Below are 19335 nucleotides of genomic sequence, written 5' to 3' on the forward strand. Positions count from 1 at the left end.
AACTCCGTCTCAAAGAAAAAAAAAAAAAAAAAAAATCTAAAGTCCTTTTCCTAGCTCGAATTAAAAAAAATTTTTAATTAAAAATTTACAAATCATGTTTATTTCTAAGACACAATTTGATAATACATATTTATTGAATATAATACGTAAAAATACAAACTACTTGTAAACCTCCTATGAGTTTTGTGCTTCCAGTCTTTTTTCTAAGCATGCATATTTAGTAGTTTCCTAAAGCATTGAGATTATTATTTTATTCGTATTTATGACCATTGTCTTAGTGCATTTTATGCTTATGCTGCTATACCAGAATACCTAAGATTGGGTTATTTGTCAACTATAGAAATTTATCGAGCTCATGGCTCTGGAAGCTGGGAAGTCCAAGGTGAGAGCCCCGCATCTGACGAGGGACTCCTTGCTGCATCATCCCATGGTGGAAGGTGGAAAGGGCAAGAGCACTTGCAGGACAGAGCCAGGAACTGAACTCACAGCCTCTAGTCGTTTTATAATCAGCACTGATTCATCCATGAGGATGGAGCTCTCACTGCCTAAACACCTCCCATGACTGTTGGCCCTACCTCCCAACACTGTTACATTGGTACATTGGGGATTAAGTTTCCACCATATGGCTTTTTTTTTTTTTTTTGGAGTTGGAGTCTTGCTCTTGTTGCCCAGGCTGGAATGCAGTGGTGGGATCTTGGCTCACCACAACCTCCACCTCCCAGGTTCAAGCGATTCTTCTGCCTCAGCTTCCCGAGTAGCTGGGCCTGCCACCACGCCCAGCAAATTTTTTATATTTTTAGCAGAGATGGGGTTTTACTATGTTGGTCAGGCTGGTCTTGAACTCCTGACCTTAGGCGATCCACCCACCTCGGCCTCCCAAAGTGCTGTGAGCCACCGTGCCCTGCCAACACATGCCGTTTGGGAGACACATTCAACTATTATTTTATCTGTTGCCATTGAGACTATTGTTCTCTTAATCAAACTCCTTGTATTTCTGCAAAAAAAAACCCTGACAAGTTTATAATACCGCCCCCTGTAACCTTCCTGCCACTGATAAGCTGAGGGTAAAAATGTTAAGACCCAGATACTGAAAAAAGCAAGTAAGGCCTGGGAGTCAAACCAAAGCTGAAGAACTTAACTCAGAGCTTCCCAGTAGCCAAGGCAAAATAATAAATAAATAAAAGGGAAGCTCAAGGGGTTGTGGAACTCTTGAATTGCAGAAGAGGAAGCAAGCCAGTTTGTCAGAATGCTGACCTCTGGAGAGGGCACAGGGACCTTGTGTAAGAGTGTTGTGTAAGGACTTTCAGCTTCACTGAAAGACGAAGGAACTGCCTGGGTTTGGTCACTTCTCATACTGACTTTTTTTTTTTTTTTTTGAAGACAGAGTCCCGCTCTGTTGCCCAGGCTGGAGTGCAATAGTGTGATCTCAGCTCACTGCAACCTGCAACCTCCACCTCCCGGGTTCTGGTGATTCTCCTGCCTCAGCCTCCCAAGTACCTGGGATTATAGGCGCCACCACCACGCCCAGCTAACTTTGCATTTTTAGTAGAGATGGGGTTTCACCATGTTGGCCAGGCTGGTCTCAAACTCCTGACCTCAGTGATCCGCCTGCCTCGGCCTCCCAAACTGCTGGGGTTACAGGTGTGAACCACCATGCCTGGTCCATACTGACTCCTAAGAACAGCTGATGGCATGGCCATAAATTGTAGTTCTCAAAAATAAATAAATAAATACATAAATAAATTGTAGTTCTGGGAAGGCATTTCTTTGTTTTGTTTTCCCTAGGAATCAGACTGAGAGGAAGGCATATTTTTGTAGGAAGCCGAAATAATGTAATCTAAGCATGAAACTTTCTGGTGATTTCCTTTAGTAGAGATTTAACAAACACATGAACTGTGTGGCTTTCGTGCTGTTCTTTCATGTGAGGAATCTCACAACTGTCTCGATGAAGTTGGAGGCAAGAAATTATTATGCCGTTTTACAGATGAGAAAATGGAGGCTCAGGGAGATTGACTTATCCAGGGTCACACAGCCAATTAAGTTGCATACTAGGACTCAAGCCCAAGTTTACAACCTTTTCCTTTTTGTTACATTGTTAGAGAAGGGGGAAGTGTCTGACACTGTTAAATATCCACGGTGTATTAGGACTGGGTCGTGTGTGTGTGTGTGTGTGTGTGTGTGTGTGTGTGAGACAGAGTCTTGCTCTCTCACCCAAGCTAGAGTGCAGTGGCATGATCTCGGCTCACTGCAACTCCTGCCTCCTCGGAGTGATTCTCCTGCCTCAGCCTCCTGAGTAGCTGGGATTACAGGTGCCCACCACCACACCTGGCTACTTGTTGTTTTTTTAGTAGAGACGAGGTTTCATCATGTTGGCCAGGCTGATCTCGAACTCCTGATCTCAGGTGATCTGTCTGCCTCAGCCTCCCAAAGTGCTGGGATTACAGGAGTGAGCCACTGCCCCTGGCCTAGGATCGGGTATTTGTAAGTACCACCTCATCTATTTCTTACAGTAAATCCTAGAGCCACGTAATCTTAGCCCATTTTACAGAGAGGATCGGCGGTTGTCCAGGCCATACAGATAGTAAGTATTAGAGAAGCTAAGCAGGGATTCCCAACCAGGGTTTGGTGATGGAACTTAAGGATGTGCGAGGATTCAATTGAATTGCACAGGAACATTTCTGGTTGAGAGGGGAGAGGGTGGCTTTCACGGAGCCTTAAAAAACCCAAATAGAAATAAATGAGAAAAACAGACCCATGAACTCAAAGAAAGAATCATAGTGACAGCTCATATAACCGAGTCCCAACCAGGGGCCAGGCACCTGGCAAGGCCTGGATGAGCTTATCGTTCCCATGAGGGTTAGGGTGCATCATCCCCATCTCACAGGTTGCTCAGCTAGCAAGTGGCCTTGTATGGTGACTGAGTTTGGCTTCTTTTCCATCATCACGTCTTGTGGCTTGGTTTTTTTCTCGCAGTGAGTAGAATTTTTCTTCCTCTTTTGTGGAGCTGGGAATTACAAGGCAGAATGATATACTGTGCTTTAAAAGGTCATTGCCTGTTTCCAGGTCACCTCTGTCTGTTCCCTTGCCCGTGGCAACAAGCTGATTGGATGGTGGTTGGTTAAGAGTGAACAACTGAACAGATGAATGAATGAATGACTAAATGGATGAGGGAAGTACCTCTTTCTTGGCGTTCTGGATCAGCATTCATGGATCCATTTCTGATGACTTTTATTCAAGGGTGTTAGGTCACCGTAGTGCTAGACAGAAACTGAGGAAGCTGAGGTCAGGCCCAATGTTGATGACCAGGGAGGACTGGAGTGACCCAGCAAGCCTCCTTCCTCCTCAGCAGGCAGTGATGTGAAGTGGGCTGTGCCACCTTCCACAGCTCTCTGCCATGGCACACAGCCTTCCACAGCATGTGGCAAGCCTGGCAGGGCCTGGAATGCCTTGCTACCCTTGGAACCTAGTACCTTTCCTATCCCTTGCCCATGTTAAAGTCCCCTGGTTTATCTGCTGTGGTTTTGCATCCCAGCCTGGCATACCCCCTAGTGCAGCCCAGTGGTGGGGTCCTGGTTCAGAGTAACCGCATCAGCAGCCCTATTTTACCGCTGAGGACACAGGCTCAGCGGATTGAAGTGACCTGTCCAAGGCCACACTAGTGAGCAGTAGACCTAGGTCTTGGGCCCAGCCGTGGCTAGCTCCAAAGCCACGCATCACCACATCCTCATAGGACCCTCATGACCTCAGGGTCATATTTACATTGCTGGAGACCTCATCAAATTCCTGAGGCCGCTCCACCCTACTCTGGCTGGAGAGCTGTCCCGGGTCCAGCTGGGCCATGGCTGAGAGCTTCTTTCCTGTTTAGAGAGAGTGTGGGTCTTCTCGACTGCCCCACTCTCCAGGGCTTCTGCTGAGCTGGATTGAAGGGACTTCACAACAGGTAGGAACCAGGAGCTGGAAGCTAAGAGTGATTTTGCCTGTCCTGAAGTTTGTGATGCCATCCCCCTTCCTCAACCACCTGTCACCCTACTTTGAGAAAAAAGAGGCTAGGCATGACGGCTCACGCCTGTAATCCCAACACTTTGGGAGGCCCAAGAGGGTGGATCACCTGAGGTCAGGAGTTCAAGACCAGCCTGGCCAAAATGGTGAAACCCCATCTCTACCAAAAATACAAAAAATTAGCTGGGCATAGTGGCGGGTGCCTGTAGTCCCACCTACTTGGGAGGCTGAGGCAGGAGAATGGCTTGAACCTGGAAGGCAGAGTTTGCAGTGAGCTGAGATCGTTCCACTGCACTCCAGCCCAGGTGACAGCAAGACTCCATCTCAAAAAAAAAAAGAAAAAAAAAAAACATTTAAAGAGGCTGGGTGCAGTGGCTCATGCCTGTAATCCTAGCACTTTGGGAGGCCGAGGCAGGTGGATCACGTGGTCAAGAGTTCAAGACCAGCCTGACCAACATGGTGAAACCCCTCTCTACTAAAAATGCAAAAAAAAATTAGCCAGGCATGGGAGTGTACGCCTGTAATCCCAGCTACTTGGGTGACTGAGGCAGGAGAATTGCTTGAACTCAGCAGGCAGAGGTTGCAGGGAGCCTAGATCATGCCACTGCACTCCAGCCTGGTGATAGAGTGAGACTCAGTCTCAATTAAAGAAAAAAAGAAAAAAGAGGCTGGACATGATGGCTCATGCTTATAATCCCAGCACTTTGGGAGGCCAAGGCAGGCAGATCACCTGAGGTCAGGAGTTCGAGACCAGCCTGGCCAACATGGTGAAACCCTGTCTCTACAAAAACACAAAAATTAGCCAGATGTGGTGGCAGGCACCTTTAATCCCAGCTACTTGGGAGGCTGAGGCAGGAGAACAGCTTGAACCCGAGAGGTAGAGCCAAGATCATGCCCTTGTACTCCAGCCTGGGTGACAAGAGTGAGACTCCGTCTCAAAAGAGAAAAAAAAAAAAAAAAGAAAAAGCATCTATTCGAAGAGCCCAGAGTGGGCCAGAAAGAGTGGGAATGGGAGTGAACCAGGGCAGGAAGAGCTTTTTACTGTAATTGTCCTTTCCGCCCTCCGCTAGGCTGGGAGCCCCTTGAGGGCCTGGACCTGGCTGTTCTCCCGGGGCCTGCAGTCTGTCAATGTGAAGTAGGTATATGATGGGTGAATGGATGACCTGAGGGTTTGGAGCCCTTGCTTCCCAGTCCGGGAACAAACTGTGTGGCCTTGGTCAGTTATATCCCCTTTCTTGGCCTCAGTTTCTCCATCTGAGCTGATCTTAGAGGCCCTGATATTCTAAGCCAGCAAGTTCCGGGGCGCTGGAAGATGAAAGGAGCCTGAGATAGATAGGTGCTGGGATTCTGGGAGGCCTTGGCCAGCTTGGCCGCGGGGAAGGCATCCTGAGGTTCTTGGCTGTGGAGCGTAGGAAAGAGGGCAGCTGGCTGGTGGGCACCAGGGCATAGGCGGGAGCAAGGAGGGAGGGTGTATGCTTGGCTGAAGAGGCTGTTTGCTGAAGCTTCAGGTCTTCAAAGCAGCTTGATTTTCCTTCTTCAGAAAATGAAGCCCCCAAGCAGCTCCTCTGGGTGTCAGAGCCTCCTGTGAGGGTGAGGCCTACTGGGGGATGGGGGGGCTCCCAAGGCAGGAGGAGGAGGGCCAGGGAGCAAGGACACCCAGGTACTGGATGCTAGTGGACCCTGCCTGGCTGGGACCTGGGGGTTTCCGGTCTCAAGGGCTAGGCAGCCCCACTCATTGTTACTTTGCCCTGTGTTTTCTGCAGATCATGATTGAGTTCTGTCCAGGGGGAGCCGTGGATGCTATCATGCTGGGTGAGTCTTACTTGATTGCCGGGACCAGACGACTGGTTTGGCGTCCTAAGCCTAACTGCTGAACGGCTCTGTCTAGGACTGGATCTTCTACTCTCCCACTCTGTCAGTTCCCATGGCCTCTGAGCACCTCTCTGCTTTGTCTGCTTTTGGGAGCAGGGTTTGGGTTCTTTTTTTTTTTTTCTCTCTCTCTTTTTTTGAGACAGAGTCTTGCTCTGTTGCCCAGGCTGGAGTGCAGTGGTGTGATCTCAGGTCATTCACTGCAACCTCCGCCTCCTGGGTTCAAGCGATTCTCCTGCTTCAGCCTCCCAAGTAGCCTGGGATTACAGGCATACACCACCATGGATGGCTTATTTTTCTATTTTTAGTCAAGAGGGGGGGTTGGGTTCTTGAAGAGAATGCAGGACATTCGCTGGAAGACCAGCACTCCCTGTCCCAAAAGCCATGTGTGGCCACCTAAACTGGCCACTCTCCCTCTTCAGGCCTCTTGACCATAAGACGGGTGTGATGCCTTCTTTGAGGGACCCCACAGCATAGCACTCTAAGAAGGTGAAACCAACATACCAGAGGAAGGTCTTTGAAAAGTGCGGAGACCCACACATTTAGTAAATGCTCAGTGGGGACAATGTCAGGTCTCAGTGTCCTGGGCAAACTTGAGCATAGCAATGAAGACGACTGCAGTGAAATGTTAGTAGTGATCATTCCTTTGTGAATAGTTACTACATGCCAGAGAGTATAACAGCCATGTTCACATATGTGATCCTCCTCTAATCCTCAGGTGTAAAATCAGGAAGAGTATTAGTTTTTTTTTTTTTTATTTTTTGAGATGAAGTCTTGCTCGGTTACCCAGGCTGGAGTGCAGTGGCACGATCTTGGCTCACTGCAACCTCCTCCACCTGGGCAATTCTTCTGCCTCAGCCTCCTTCCCAAGTAGCTGGGGTTACAGGTACCTGACACCACGCCCAGCTAATTAATAGAGACGGGGTTTTACCATGTTGGCCAGGCTGGTCTCAAACTCCTGACCTCAGGTGATCCACCCTCTTAGGCCTCCCAAAGTGCTAGGATTACAGGCGAGCACCACTTTTATTTTTGATTGAGCTGACACTTGAACGGTTAAAGGGCTCACCCAGTTCACGCAGGAGAGCTGTGAACCCAGGTCTGGGTGACCCGCTCCTCCCCACGGCCCATCCCGTAGCATCCCCGGCTCTTGCCACCCTACAGGGCAATGAGTTCAGAGAGGCTGAGGAGAGGCCTGGAAGGTTGAGAGACATGTCCAGGATTCCGGGATGGCCCAGAAGAGGAGAAGCACTCAGTATAATGTCACACCATTCAAGGTATTTTAGCTGAGTTTATCTCAGGACAGAGACGATCGTAATACTGAAACAACCTTGAATGCCATAATCCTGAATGTTGAAATCCCAAAAGAACAAAATGCCAAAAGTCTAAATTCCTGTCAAGTACAATCCTGAAAGATCGAAATCTCCAAAATATAATTCTAAAAAAAAGTTTTTTAAATTATTTATATTTATATTTTAAAGGGGGATTTGAGAAATATAAAAACCTGACAACACTTCATAGGCTACTTTACACAATCAAATAGGCAATAATAACGTACATATTTTTGCAAGCAGAAACACTCAGTTATACCCAGGATGGTTGCACAGGTATAACAATTATGAGCAGATCGGCCGGATGCGGTGGCTCACACCTGTAATCCCAGCACTTTGGGAGGCTGAGGTAGGCAGATCACCCAAGGTCAGGAGTTCGAGACCAGCCTGGCTACCATGGTGAAACGCCATCTCTACTAAATATATGAAAATTAATTGGGTGTGGTGGCAGGTACCTGTAATCCTAGCTACTTGGGAGGCTGAGGCAGGAGAATCACTTGAACCCAGGAGGCAGAGATTGCAGTGAGCCAAGATAACACCACTGCACTCCAGCCTGGGTGACACAGTGAAACTCTATCTCCAAAAAAAAATTATGAGCAGATGACTTGTACTCATAAAGAGGTCAAAAAGGGAAATGTATAAATGCGTATCACCAGGATTGGTGATTGTGTGCACACAGCTTTATAGCTGTTGTCTGAAATCTTGTAATGAACCACCCAAGCCTTTTGATGAGATCGATTAAAACCCTCAGTGGGTCACTAGGGCCTATGCAGATGCCCAAAGAGCTGGGATCTAGAGAAAATCTATCTTTCACAAATGCAGATGTACCAAAAGGACATCTCTTCATTTACTGAGGAACTTTCAACATTTTTACATAATGCACAATACTTACACACCAGCAATGCTGAGATAACACACTTTCATGGAGTTAAATTCACAAAAAACTCATAAAAGGAATTAGAACTCTCTTAAAATCTCCATACCATTTATACCTCCAATATTGAAAATGATGTGAGGATGAAATACATAGCATAGCGAATTGCAGAAAGTAATGCTGACTATTTAAAATAGCGGGGAAAAGGTTGTGTGTGGTGGCTCACACTTGTAATCCCAGCACTTTGGGAGGCTGAGGCAGGTGAATCACTTGAGGTCAGGAGTTCAAGACCAGCCAGGCTAACATGGTGAAACCCCATCTCTATTCAAAATACAAAAATCAGCCAGGTGTGACGGTGCACGTCTGTAGTCCCAGCTACGCAGGAGGCTGAGGCAGGAGAATTGCTTGAACCCAGAAGGCGGAGGTTGCAGTGAGCCAAGATGGCACCACTGCACTCCAGCCTGGGTGAGACAGTGAGACTCCATCTCAAAAAAACAAAAGGGGTGGAAGTGGGAAATATATATATAAACTAAAGACCATTTAGTTTTTTCAAATTTAACGTATGAACAAGTGTATTACAGGGATAGATTATGGACAGTTGCACAGAGACCATTCATAAGAGTTGGCCTGACAGGATACAACTATCCTGTGATTGAGATTTTTAGGATTTTAGACTTTAGGGATTTTGATCTTTGGGGATTTCAACATTTGGAATTATGGTATTTGAGACTGTGTCTTTTAGGATTGTGATCCAAACCCGTCTCAGAAATGTGTCAGATTCACAGTAGTCCATCCCATCCCAGGCTGTTAGAAGGGCAGGACCCACAAGCCTTCGTTTCAGAGACACTTACCACCCCACCGAGTTCCCAGGCAGGTAAATGACAGTGGCGAGAAGGATACATGGCACGTGTTAGACGGCTCTTGGGTGTGCTTCCTCTCAGCAGACACTGCCTTTGAAGATTACCATTCTGGGGGATAGAATCCAGCAGTATAAAAGAAATAGTCTGGTATGAATTGAGACTTTAGGTTATAAGGAGCCAAAATACTCAGACTTTTTTAGGTGGGGGGTGTAGGAGGTAGAATTTATTCGCACAAAGGACTGAAGACAAAGGATGGCTAGCTTCAGGCACAGCTTGTTCTAGGAGTTTGAGAGTTATGATAAGGGGTGGAGTGCAGTGGCTCACACCTGTAATCCCAGCACTTTAGGAGGCCGAGGCAGGTGGATCACTTTGAGCTCAGGAGTTCAAGACCAGCCTGGGCAACATAGCAAAACCCCATCTCTACAAAAAATACAAAAATTAGCTGGGCTTAGTGGTTTACACTTGTAATCCCAGCTACTCGGGAGGCTGAAGCTGGAGGATCACTTGAGCTCAGGAAGCAGAGGTTGCAGTGAGCCAAAATCATGCCAGTACACTCCAGCCTGGGTGACAGAGTGAGACCTTGTCTCAAAAAATAGAATAAAAATTAAATGAAGAGTTATGGTAAGGACTTGATTTCTTTATCCAACTCTTGGCCCCACTGTCCTCTGTGTTAGCCCCATTCTCATGCTGGTTTTCTGCCCTTGATGACAAGATGGTGTGGGAGCTCCAGCCATCACATCTGAATTCCAAGCAGCGGGATGGAAGACAAGAGGGTAGAATAACCACCCACCCCTACCCCACAGTGAAGACTCTTTTTTAAAGAGACTTCAGAAAAACTTTACATGACACTTTGCTATATGTCTCATTAGCTGTAGCATATCACACACAGCTGGAATGGAGGCTGGGGAATGTGGTTTTCTAGCTGGGTAGCCATATGTTCTGATACTAAAAAAGAAGGGGGAAATGGAAGCAAGCTAGCAGCCTGTGTCCCCTGGTATGCAGCTTAACTTAATGAGCTTGGCTGGAGGGGAGTATCAGAGATAGAAAAGGCACTCAAGTGTACTGTGTCCTCGACCTCATTCACAGCTGGGGCGTGACCGAGACTACAGCTAAGCCAGCAGACAAACCGTGCCCTGGCTCCCGTCTCAGTTCTCCTCATGGCCCTGACTGCTCTAGCCCTAGGCAGCTTTCCCCTGTTGGTGGCAGCAGTTAAAGGAACATTTTGGAAATCATAATTGGAGAAGAGAAGCTGAAATAGTGACAGCCAACAAGTTCAGAGCCAGGCCCTAGCTACAGCTCTCTGTTTAGGGTTGACTTTCCTGCAGATGCCTGCCCTGCTTAGAGGGGCTTTCTGCTCCTCCATCCATCTCCGCTTTGCCCTGCATGGCTGGGAAGCATTACCAGCCTGGACTTGGGGCCCAGGGATCCATTCCCTGAGGTCCAGTCCAGGTTTCTCTTTTTGGAGACCTTGGGGCACAGGACTGGCCCTTTTGTGAGATGGAGAAGATGCCCATGTGGTATGTCACCATGGAACCATTCTAGTTTAACACCCAGTGCCTGTTCCGATTGAAATGGATATGATTGGCCATGCCTTGCTGCCTATTAAACATCTTGGGTCTCCACCCTTTTATCATGGAAAGGATGGGAGGCTAGAATTGGATGTGGTGTCAAAGGAGACTTAGATTCATTTGCAGTGTTGTAGCTTTTTTTAATAAGGAGAAGGTATTCATGCATTGCTGTGTAATTAAGCATCATTCCTAAAAATGTATTGGACTCAAAGGCTGCATATTGTATGATTCCAATTATATGACATTCTAGAAAAATGCAACACTATAGGGACAGAAATCAAATTAGTAATTACATAGGGACTGGAAACGGGGGTAAGAGTTACTACAAAGGCCATGGGAATCTTGAGGATAATGGATGAATTTTGTATCTAAACTGTGACGGGGGTTACATGACTAAATATGTTTGTCAAAATTCATAGAACTATATATTTTAAATAGGTGAATTTTTTCTATATGTAAATTATACTTCAATAATCCTGACTTTATTTAATTAATTTATTTATTGAAATGGAGTCTCGCTCTGTCTCCCAGGGCTCACTGCAACCTCTGCCTCCGGGGTTCAAGCAATTCTTCTGCCTCAGCCTCCTGAGTAGCTGGGCTACAGGTGTGTGCCACCATGCCCAGCTAATTTTTGTATTATTAGTAGAGATGGGGTTTCACCATATTGGCCAGGCTGGTCTCAAACTCCTGACCTCATGATATGCCCGCCTTAACCTCCCAAAGTGCTGAGATTACAGGCGTGAGCCACCACGCCCAGCTCAATCCTGATTTTAAAGGGAGGTGGCTCCCCTGGTCCTGACTTTAAAAAGTGTATCAGGCCATGCGTGGTGGCTCAGGGCTGGAGCCCTGCCTATGTCAGTTATAATTATCCCATTTCACAGACCAGGAAATGAAGGGCCACAGCACTTAGGTGACTTGCTAGTAACCACACAACTAGTGAGAGGTAGCACCTGGTACAGGCTTGGTCTGTGTGCTCCTGAAGCCCACGCAGGCTCTGATCCTGGCCCCTGGCTGGAGGCACAGAGGTTAAGGATGAGGCCACAGGGACAGAGAGCAGCTTGCAGGCTCTAGAGAGAGAGGTCTCTGGTCCAGGAGCCCTGGTCTGGGGCCTGGCTTCCCAGGGCAGGGCAGTTGGTACCTGCATTCCTGGCTGGCATGTCTGTTTTGCCACTTCTGAGGGCTTAGCTGGGAGAGCTGAGCCTTGTGGATTCCTGTCCAGGCACCAATGAGTGCGCTGGACACTGCAGTGCTGCTGTAGGCAGGAGGACTCGGAGCAGTGCCTTTGGGTGGCCAGGCTTAGAAGCTGACAGCCTGAGAACCTGGCGGGCCAAGGGAGGTGGCTCCCCTGGTCACAGGGGTCTTGGGTAGCAACATTGACTGAATCAGGACAGTCTTGTGGGATGCGGAGCACAAAGCTGTCACCCTGGAATCTTCTCACTCCCTTCCTCCACTGCCTCCACGTTCTGTCAGCTCCACCTCCCTAATCCATCCATTGAAAGCGTTTCTCCTCTCTGCCTTGGCTGCTGTCGGGACCACTGTGATGACCTCCAGCTGAGCCCCTGCCCCTGCTGCCCAGCAAGCTCTTTGCTGCACCAGAGGGAATTGTTTGTTTATTTTGTTTCATTTATAACATAATAAATGTTACAAGCATAGCTGGGTCTTGCCATGTTGCCCAGGCTAGCCTTGAACTCCTGGCCTCAAGTGATTCTCCTATCTTGGCCTCCTGAGTAGAGGGCACTAAGCTGCTCTCAGCCATGGGAATTTTTTTAATGCAAAAATCAGACTGTCTGCCCCACTCAGAACCTCTCGTGGACTGCCCACTGCATTTCAAATCAAATGCAGCCTCCACAGTATGGCCCAAAAGTCCTGCAGAGTCAAGGCCTGTTGACCTCTGACCTTGAGTCACTTTCCCTTCATCTGCCCCCTCCCACCACACAAGTCTGTTCCCCTCTCCAGGAATATTATTCCTGCTCCCCACCTTCCTGCTCCCTGCCTTCTCAGACTTATTTAACCTGCGAACCTCAGGGAAGAGGGGCCCTGGCCATCTCTAGGCAGACATCGAGCTGTCTGCAGTGGTGCACGTGGGCACTTGTGTCTCCCCGCTGACTGGCACACAAAAGGCTCTTAGCAACCAGCCCTCCGGTCTCTCTGGCCTTTCCCCTTCTCGCATCCCCTGGTGCCACCACCAATAGCCAGTGGAAAGTTTAATAGGCAAAAAAAGAATAAAGAGAAAAAAAGCTTCCTCATGATGAGAAAGTGGGTCACCCAAGAGAGGGTCTCCCCAGTGGACATTTTTTAAACACCAGCTCATGTCAGCCATTGCCTCTGCTGGCTCTTTGACCTAGAGTGCCCTCGCCCCACCTATTCTCTTCCGTTAAGACACAGCCCAAATGTCCTTTCCTCTGGGCAGCCTCCCGATTCCCCCAGCTAGAATGGGTTCCTGCCGGTTCTGACATTCCACATGCCTGCACCCAACTCTGCTCCAAGTGTCACTCACGATTTCCATGTCCCCTCTGCCTTCCTGTGCCAAGCACACAGCCAGACACATAGTAAGTGCCCTCTCAGTGTCTGCAGACACGACGAATCTCTATGTCTCAGTCAGGCTTATGTTCACAAATCAGAGCTCTAAAACCAGACCCTGGTTTGAATCTCAAATCTGTGACTTTCCCCCTGCATGACCTTAGGCTTAACCTTTCCAAGCCTCAATTTCCTCATCTGTAAAAGGGGGACAATACTTGTGCCTGCTCCATAGGACTATTGTGATGACAAAATGGGTCAGTGTGCATGATGTGCTTAGAAATGAACCCAGTACATGGTGAGCACTCCTTAATATTGGTGGCTTTTATGTTTCTCCCTGGCGTGGGCCTGACATTTCAGTTGCCTGTGGCGAGTGCTTACTGAATTGACAGCCGTTCTCCTCCATTACCAGAGCTGGACAGAGGCCTCACAGAGCCCCAAATACAGGTCGTCTGCCGCCAGATGCTAGAAGCTCTCAACTTCCTGCACAGCAAGAGGATCATCCACCGAGATCTGAAAGCTGGCAACGTGCTGATGACCCTCGAGGGAGACATCAGGCTGGGTAAGGGACTCAGGGTGGGAAAGGTGAAGTCACAGGGCACCTCCTGGGTGTCAGCTTGGCCTCCGCAGGCCAGTGAGAGTGTGGTGGGGGTGTGGGTCCTCATGCCTACACTCTCTTGGCATGTCAGCAGTTCTCCCCTTCCTACTCTTGCTTCTTTCTTTTTTAAAAAATTACTTTATTTTATTTTATTGAGACAGTCTCACTCTGTCACACAGGCTGGAATGCATTGGTGCGTTCTTGGCTCACTGCAACCTCCATCTCCCAGGTTCAAATGATTCTCATGTCTTAGCCTCCCAAGTAGCTGGGATCACAGGCGCCTGCCACCATGCCCAGCTAATTTTTGTACTTTCAGTAGAGACGAGGTTTCACCATGTTGGCCAGGCTGGTCTTGAACCCCCGACCTCAGGTGATCCATCCACCTTGGCCTCCAAAGTGCTTGGATTACAGATGTGAGCCACTATGCTTGGCCAACACATTTTTTTAAAGTAATGATTTTTGGCCGGGCGTGGTGGCTTATGCCTGTAATCCCAGCACTTTGGGAGGCCGAGGCGGGTGGATCACCTGAGGTCGGGAGTTCAAGACCAGTCTGGCCAACATGGCAAAACCCTGTCTCTACTAAAAATACAAAAATTAGCCAGGTGTGGTGGCATGCGGCTGTAATCCCAGCTACTTGGGAGGCTGAGGCAGGTGAGTTGCTTGAACCTAGGAGGCAGAGGTTGGAGTGAGCCAAGATTGCACCATTGCACTCCAGCCTGGGCTACAGAGTGAGACTCTGTCTCAAGAACAACAAAAAAAAGAGCATGGTTGGTACTCAATAAACAGTCACTTCCAGCATTACCACCGCTTCTTTAGTCTGTGGTTACTTCAGCATCCCCAACTCCCAACACTAACGCCCCTCCCCAATGTGCAGGAGACCTGGCAGGTGCACCAGTCAGGAGGCCAACTGCCCACCTCTCACTCCCGCCTTCACCTAACCCAGCAGTGCTATTTCTTGCTCTCAGCAGGCTGGGGACCTGGTTCTCTCACTGTAGCTACCATGCACTGAGCTAGCATCTGATACGTGTTAACTCATTTCATCCTCAAAGGCCACTGATAACATCTTGCAGGATGGATTTGGGACCTCCTAGCAAGACTGTCTTATCCAAGGTCACACTGCTGATAAGAGGAACAACTAGAGTTCAAACCAAGGCAGCTGGCGCCAGAGCCTACATGCTTAGTGACTTGTCACTCTCTTAGTGATGAAAACCCATTTCCGAAGAGTTAAGGCAAACAGGAAACTGTGCACATCATGGAGCCAAATTGGAAAAGAAATGCAGTGGGGTGGGCCTCAAAGTTAGTTGGAACCTGGAACATAAATGCTGCCAGTACCATCTCCCTGGTCCTTGCCTTTCTGCGCATGTAGGTTAGGCTCCCAGACCAACCATCTCCACCAAGCTCAGGACACCATCTAATTTCACCTTTTCCAGCATCACCTCCTCCTGCATGAGCATGAATTCACCATTAGAGGCTTTGGTATCTATAATCCCGGGGGAGGGCTCTGATTGGCCCCACTTGGCTCAATCAGACCAATCCTTGGATCAATCAGTGAGGCCCAGGAAGAAGGGTGTCTCCCATAGGCCTGGCTTGTTGTCAGTCTCTGGCATGGAGGGTGGGGTCACGTGACAACACGGAAGTCTCCTTCCTCCCCATCCTCCTGGGGCAGTGTGGCCGGTGGGGAGTTGGTTTTCCAGAGGAAGGGAGGATTTGGACTGGCCAGGAAAACAAATTGCTGTCCCCCTACTCTGCCCAGCCTGTGAGAATCACATAGGTCCAGCGGAAGGGGAGTGAGTGAGGCAGAAGCTTGAGGGATGGGAAGCGAGAACAAAGGGCAGTGTTGGCGCTGAGTGCGGGGACGGTGTCAGGAAGACAGTGCAGTGTGACGCGGGAGGAGAGTCAGTGAAGGCGGAAGGTGGGGGTCAAAGCGGAAGACGAAGCCTTTAGCCAATGGGCACGTGTCTCCAGGTTCCTAAAAAAAAACAAAATGAAATAAAAATAACCTTACTGTAACCGCCCAATGGTTTCACCCTGCCCTCTGCCTAGACAGAGCTGATTTATCAAGACAGGGGAATTGCAATGGCGAAACAGTAATTCACACAGAACCAGCTGTGCAGGAGACCAGAGTTTTATTATTACTCAAATCAGCCTCCCCGAGCATTCTGGGATCAGAGTTTTTAAAGATAATTTGGTGGGTAGGGGCTTGAGAAATGGGGAGTGTGATTGGTCAGGTTGGAGATAGAATCATAAGGGGTCCAAGTGAGGTTTCCTTGCTGTTTTCTGTTCCTGGGGGTGATGGCAGAACTGGTTGAGCTGGGTTACCGTCTGGGTGGTGTCAGCTGATCCTTCGAGTGTACGGTCTACAAAATATCTCAAGCACTGATCATAGGTTTTACAATAGTGATCTTATCCCCAGGAGCAATTTGAGGAGGTTCAGACTCTTGGAGCCAGAAGCTGCATGAGTCTAAACTGTAATTTCTAATCTCATAGCGAATTTGCTAGTCCTGCAACGGCAAACCGGTCCTCAGGCAAGAAGGGGGTCTTTTTAGGAAGGGGCTGTTACCAATTTTGTTTCAGAGTCAAACCATGAACTGAATTATTTCTCAAAGTTAGTTCGGCCTATGCCCAGGAATGAACAAGGACAGCTTCAAGGTTAGAAGCAAGATGGAGCTGGTTAGGTCTGATTTCTTTCACTGTTATCATTTCCTCAGCTGTAATTTTTCAAAGACTGTTTTATTACCACGGTAGAGCAGTTCTTCCCAGCTCACAGTTGGCTAAATAATATGATCCCTATTTAATAGATAAGGAAACTAATGCTCAGAGGCATTTAGCAATTTGTCTATAATCAAGCTAGAATTTTCTCACTTCCCTGCCCGCAGTGCTTGCCTGACACTTCTGAGAGGGCAGGTCATCCCTCTCATGAGAAGAAGCCACTTTCTTAATGAGCTCAGGTGCGCACTGGCTGGTGCGAGCTACAGATCCCAGGGCTGAGGATAGGAGCATTTGCTTTCTTCTGTCCCCACCACAGTTTCAGCAAGTCCCAGCACCTCTCTGTCCTTTGCTTTCCTGCTTGTACCGTGGGGGACCTGGCTAGCATTTGTCCACAGGAGCACTGTTGGCATTTTGGACTGGACGGTTTTCACTGTTTTCTGAATGACAAGGTTTCTCCTACCTTGGATTTTTTTTTTTTTTTTTTTTTTGAGATAGTCTCATCTGTCACCCAGGCTGGAGTACAGTGGTGTGATCTCTGCTCACTGCAACCTCCGCCTCCTGGGTTCAAGCAATTCTCCTATTTCAACCTCCTAAGTAGCTGGGACTACAAGCATGCACCACCACACCCAGCTAATTTTTGTATTTTTAGTAGAGATGGAGTTTCATCATGTTAGCCAGGATGGTCTTAATTTCCTGACTTCATGATCCACCTGCCTTGGCCTCCCAAAGTGCTAGGATTACAGGCATGAGACACTGCGCCTGGCCCTACCTTGGATTCTTTTGGTCACCTTCGCCAAGGTGACAGATCAAGGGGACAGATGAGAGACTCCCTTATAAATGTGCATATATTCTAAGTTCACTGTTTTTGTGCATGTTATAATGCATTTTACACATTTATGTCATTTTTTTCATTATAAAGGTAATTATGATATTGATACCTATACAGAAAGATATATACAAAGACAGACATTGCAACAATATTTGTAAGAGCAAGAAATCAGAAATGATCCAAGTGCACATACTCCAGTAGAGAATTAAATAAGTTTTTGGTGCTGTCAAACAGTGGAATCTTTTTCAGCTATTGAAATTAAGTTGCAGAAAAAATTAAGTTGCATCTCTTATAAAGATGTAAAATACATACTTTGAAGGTGAAAAGCAACTTTAAAAGTAGAAAATACATAAAAATGTATAATACATACTTTGAAGGAGAAAAGCAACTTTGAAAGTAGAAAATACGTAAAAATTATGTATATACAATTTTTGTCTATTTCTACTTATATATAATTTTTAGGTAGGGCATGGTGGCTCACACCTGTAATCCCAGCACTTTGGGAGGCCAAGGTGAGAGGATCGCTTGAGCCAGGAGTTCAAGACCAGCCTGAGCAACATAGTGAGACCTCGACACTATAAAAAAATTGTTTTAATTTAAAAATATATATAATTTTAATATAAATAAATAAATCTGGAGCTATACACAGCAAACCCTTAAATGTTTAGCTGTCAGTATTATAGTTTTTTCTCTGTAAAATAATGAGTTTCTAATAAGCAACATTACTTTGGTAATCAGAAAACACACACACACACGCTACACATAGAGTCCTGTAGACAATTTGGAATAAGACCCACAAAAAGGAGAATTAAAGTCTCTCCTAAACCTATCAGAATAAATCACCACTCCCTGTGGGCTTCCCTCCAAGTCTTTTTTCTGTCTGCAGGAAGGTCGGACCAGATAGTGGGAAAGGGCACAGCTGGGTGACCTGAACGTTACTCAGGCTCTCTTAACTGAAGCTTCCTTATCTGTAAAATGGGGGTCATAATTTTACAGGCCTTAAAGGGTCATAGATATAAATGATGTGTGTAGGCATAGATGTGCAGATGATATGCATATGTTTCTTTGCACAGTGCTATGCGCATGGTAAGTTCTCAGTAAATATTAGTTTTTATAAGATAAACTGGGATCATTATATATATACAGTTTCTTAGTCTGGTTTTTAACATTGAATGTCAGCTTATTCCTCCATATCCTTAAAGATTCCTCAGAAACTTGATGATTTTCAGGTTTTTCTTGTATCCCATCACATGCAGAAAATGTAGTTTACCTTTCAAAGCCCTAAGGAAAGCCCTGAATGGGATACGTAGGTTTTTCATGAGGTTTATCATCTTCTTTACTAAATCACGCAGTGATGACTGTGCTTGTTCATGGATCTTTGAGTCTCTTTCTATAACATACCTTGAGGCGGAATTCTCCGAAGCAGAGTGCTGGGTGTGTGCAGTGAGTCAGGGTTTTGTTCATCTGCAGCCCTTGTGCCCCGTTCTGGTTGTACCAGTTGACCCTCCCCCCAGGGGAGTGTGAAATTCTCTTTTCACCACATCCTGGCCCCTATTGAGTTTTACTTAACCATAGAAACAATTCACTCTATTAAAAACATTTTAAAGAATAAAACTGTGTCAAGTGACAAATGTGAGGTCGCCTCTGTGCACTACCCCCACCAAAATCCCACTTTCAGGGAGGTGAACATGAAGTGGGATATGCAACCTTCCAGACTGGTGTGAATGTGTGTGTGTGTGTGCACAGGTGTGCACATATGTACACACAATATGCATATATCATTCTTTTAAAGATAATCTGACTGGGCGTGGTGGCTCACGCCTGTAATCCCAGCACTTTGGGAGGCTAAGATGGGAGGGTCATCTGAGGTCAGGAGTTCAAGACCAGCCTGACCAACACAGTGAAACCCCGTCTCTACTAAAAATATATAAATTAGCCAAGCGTGGTATCCCACGCCTGTAATCACAGCTACTCAGGAGGCTGAGGCAGGAGAATTGCTTGAACCTGGGAGCCAGAAGTTTGCAGTGAGCTGAGACGGCACCACTCTAGCCTGGGCGACACAGCGGGACTCCGTCTCAAAAAAAAAATGATAATAATCTTCTACTAAAGTATTGTTACTTGGATCATTTCTGGAACCATACTACACATTTTATAAGACTCAGTGGTCAATTAGCAACATGTTTG

The 19335-nt window shown here is 47.2% G+C and overlaps 1 protein-coding gene across 1 annotated transcript in view; it reads left to right on the top strand.

The window, feature by feature from the left end:
* Nucleotides 1–19335, top strand: part of STK10 (serine/threonine kinase 10) — a 157986-nt gene that overhangs the window by 67173 nt on the left and 71478 nt on the right. Inside the window, exons 3-4 of the mRNA XM_017547673.2 lie at nt 5763–5811; nt 13428–13577. Of these exons, the coding sequence (XP_017403162.1) occupies nt 5763–5811; nt 13428–13577 (199 nt within the window). The remainder of the gene's footprint in view (nt 1–5762; nt 5812–13427; nt 13578–19335) is intronic.

The sequence above is a fragment of the Cebus imitator genome, unplaced genomic scaffold, assembly GCF_001604975.1.
Source record: "Cebus imitator isolate Cc_AM_T3 unplaced genomic scaffold, Cebus_imitator-1.0 Scaffold200, whole genome shotgun sequence".
In the NCBI taxonomy this organism is placed as follows: Eukaryota; Metazoa; Chordata; class Mammalia; order Primates; family Cebidae; genus Cebus; species Cebus imitator.